General features: G+C 41.1%; 1 protein-coding gene across 1 annotated transcript in view; it reads right to left on the reverse strand.

Moving 5' to 3' along the window:
* Nucleotides 1-3,642, reverse strand: part of CPT2 (carnitine palmitoyltransferase 2) — a 21,629-nt gene that overhangs the window by 10,433 nt on the left and 7,554 nt on the right. Inside the window, exon 2 of the mRNA XM_019666387.1 lies at nucleotides 3,243-3,323. Within this exon, the coding sequence (XP_019521932.1) occupies nucleotides 3,243-3,323 (81 nt within the window). The remainder of the gene's footprint in view (nucleotides 1-3,242; nucleotides 3,324-3,642) is intronic.

Raw genomic sequence — 3,642 nt, forward strand, 5'->3', positions numbered from 1 at the left:
CTAGGGAGTGACTGCTAATGAGTTAGTTGATGCATGGCTGTATAAGCAAGTTACCTGACCTAAAAATGGGGATGATATTACCTTTCTCTCAGGATTGCTAAAATTAAATACCCTGATATAAAGCAGTTAGTACAAAGTCGCACATAGTGAGTATTCAGTAGATATTCACAAGTACTATAACTGCTTTAACCAAACATTTGTTGCATATATAGGATGTGTTAGAAGACAACTATTGTGTTGTGTGAATGCGGAGGTGGGTGTGAAAGTGCATGGGAGAGTAAGGGAAGCTTCACAGAGGAGGTGACATTGAGCTGGATTTGAAGATCACCAAGTCAGAGGAATGAGGGAAAGAAAGAACAGCATCCCAGGAACAGGAGTCTGAAAATGCACATGTTCAGAAATTTTAAGGAGTTTATAGTAGGTCCAGCCCAAAGTACAGAATCACCATTTGGGCCCTAAGTTATTAGAATTGGGCTGAGGTGTGTGTGTTTGGTGGGAGGGGACACCCATTATGTCTTTAAAATATATATATCAGGTACCATTTTAGACATATAGTTGATTCACAATAAATGTCAATGATATGTCTTTGTTTTTCTTTTTCTTTTAATCCCTAATCAGGTTATATGATAACTGGCATTCAAGATATAATGAGTAGGTTCTCTAGAATTCAAACAGGAGCCAGGTGAGGTAAGCGTTACCAAGGTGTGGAGAATAACAAGTAGAAACAGTAATGTTCTGGGCCCCAAAGGCATGTCCTTCAGATAAACTGTCTTGACATCCAGAATTAGTTTATCCCAATGATAACTATATTGTATAAAAATACACAAGGTTTTTTAGCTGTGCTCTTTGCAGGAAGAATTTTTATCTATTGAGTACTTGCTATTGTAAGACTTTGTACTAAGTGCTTTATATCAAAATATTTAATTCTAGCAATCCTGAGACAAAGGTAATATTACCAATCCCAATTTTTAGGTTCGATGACTTGCTCACAGCCATGGAACGAGTCAGAAGTGGATTAAAAACCAGATCTGCCAAACTCCTCTCTCATGATCTTAACCACCGTGAAATGGGGCTTTCGGTTAAAATGGTAAATTTTCTTATGTATATTTGATGACACTAATAAAGAACAAAGAAAAAAACAAAATATCTAAAACACAAGCAAATGATAGTGCAAAGGTTCCTAGAAAAAAGTGAGTCCAGATCCAGTCAAGATGGCAGAGTAGGTAAAGGCTGTGCTTACCTCCTCTCACACCCATATCAAAATTACAATGAAACAAACACAACAAACTTCACTGAAAATTGTCTGAAGTCTAGCTGAACCAAAGCCCTAAAACAAAGGACATACAAAAGAAGCCACCTAGAGACTGGTAGGAGGGTCAGAGACACGGAACAGGCTGGTCCCACACCTGCATGTGACCATTAAAAATCGGGAGAGGTAACTCCCAGAAGAATGAGGGGTCCCAGACCCAAGCCAGGCTCCCCAGCCCAGGGTCTCAGTGCTAGGGGAGAGAAATCCCCATAACTTTTGGCTGTGAAAACCAGCAGAGATTGTAGCTGAGTAAGATAAAGGGTGGCTGCACTCCCAGGTGGTCCTCTTAAAGGGCCCACACACAGACATACTCACTGGCAGACTCACTAACTCTGAGCTTGAGAGCCAGGGACATACAGGGAGCAACTGAAGTGTCTGGCTGCAGGGCAAGGACTAGAGCGGCAGCTTTCTCCTGATGGAGGAGCTGGCGGAAGCCATTATTTCTTTGTTAGGCCCTCTCCTCTCCTGGCATGCAGACACACAGTGGCGGCTGCCATATCTGAGTCTTCATCAACCTGGCTAAACCATTNTATATCCCTAAAACCTGGGATTGAGATCAGAAAGTACCTCTTATCAGAACAGGTTCAATATAAAATGGATAAACCCAGGATATCTTCTTAAGATGACTGACTAGGAAGATCAATATTTCATAAAACAATTTGTAATCTAAGAGGCAGGCTGGTGTGGAAAAAAGAACATAAACTTTGGAGTCAAAAAGAGCCAAGTTTGAATTCCAGCTCTGTCACTTTCAAACCGTGTGACCTTGGACAAGTTACTTGATCTGAGTCTTAGTTTCCTTATGTGTAAAACAGAAGTAATATACCATCTTACAAGATCAAAAAAACATTTATAAAGCTAAGGATTTAGGATAGTTTGAAACATAATACTTAATAGCTTGTGGTTATTAAATTATTACCATATCAAGAAAAGCTTCAAGTGACTATAATAAGGAGTATTTACAAGCAGAAGACTAGATTATGAATAGTTCATCTATGTTTTTCCATCACTGTCCAGTGAAGGACTCTGTGATTCTAATGACAATGCCAGTTATCTGCACAAAAAGTTCCCATTACGGAAAAAGAGTACTACACACACTAGGATGTAAGAGCTTAATGCAATCCACTTTTTGACAATATGCGGTATTATTTTCCAATTCCATGCTGCATTAGTTTCCTAGGACTGCCATAGTAAAGTAGCACACACTGGATGGCTTAAACCAACAGAAATTTATTCTCTCACAGTACTGGAGGCTAGAAGTACAAAATCAAGGTGTTGACCGGACCATTCTCTCTGAAAACCATAGGGAGGCGTCTATTCCATGCCTTTGTCTTAGCTTCCGGTGTTGCCAGCTATCCTTGGCATTCCTTGGCTTGTTGATGCACTCCCCTCCAATCTCTGCCCCATCATCACATGGCTGTCTCTGTGTCTCCTCTTCTTATAAGGACACCACTCACATTAAAGGACCCATCCTACTCCCATCCATCTTAACTAATTACATCTGTAACAACCTTATTTCTAAATAAGGCCACGTACTGAGGTTCTAAAAAGAGCATGAATTTGGGGAGCACACTATCCAATCCAGTACGCATGCTCACCAAGTAAACTTCTGGTATGCCATATGCTCTCCTCAGTGGACCTCCCTACCAAGAGCACATGCCTTCTGCAAATGACCAGTACCAACTAGCCTCCCAGGTACACCTGCCAAGGTACAGTACAAATTTGGCATTCTAGCCTATAAACCATCACCTTCTGAGTCTGGTTAAAGAGACTTGGCCAGCCCTTTGTGAGTGAAAATCTACTTCCTGCATTTGCAAATGTAGAGACTAGGTCCCAGGTTCCTGGAGACCCAATCAAATCACAGATATTTCCTAAAGCTTGGTCTACCACTACTTCAACCACCCAACCATGGTCATTCAGGGTTCTCAGCATTTACCTGAACTGCTCATCATCTAAGAGAGGCTTCTGTGCACTGAGGTATCTTCTAATAGTGTCTTCAAGTTTGGGAACAGGCAGCCTGAGAAGAAAGCAAAGTCGATATAAGTTAAGAGTGACAATATGCAGAACGGGTTAATTAACTTCCCAACCTAAACAAATAAACTGATTACAGTAAGTCCCCAACTTACAAACATTCGAGTTGCGAACTTTCACAGATATGAACAGACCCTGCATTACGAACATTCGTAGATGAGAACAAATTGCGCAAGTAGCTCACGTCTGCTGGATATTGTCACAGTTGTGCTGTGTGCTTACTGTACAGTGCGATAGTGTACAGGAGTATAGTGCTCAATCAGAGCCCAGGATGTCCGGAAGCAAGAGGAAAAGCAGTGGTGATG

The sequence above is a fragment of the Hipposideros armiger genome, unplaced genomic scaffold (genome assembly GCF_001890085.2).
Source record: "Hipposideros armiger isolate ML-2016 unplaced genomic scaffold, ASM189008v1 scaffold_469, whole genome shotgun sequence".
Lineage (NCBI taxonomy): Eukaryota > Metazoa > Chordata > Mammalia > Chiroptera > Hipposideridae > Hipposideros > Hipposideros armiger.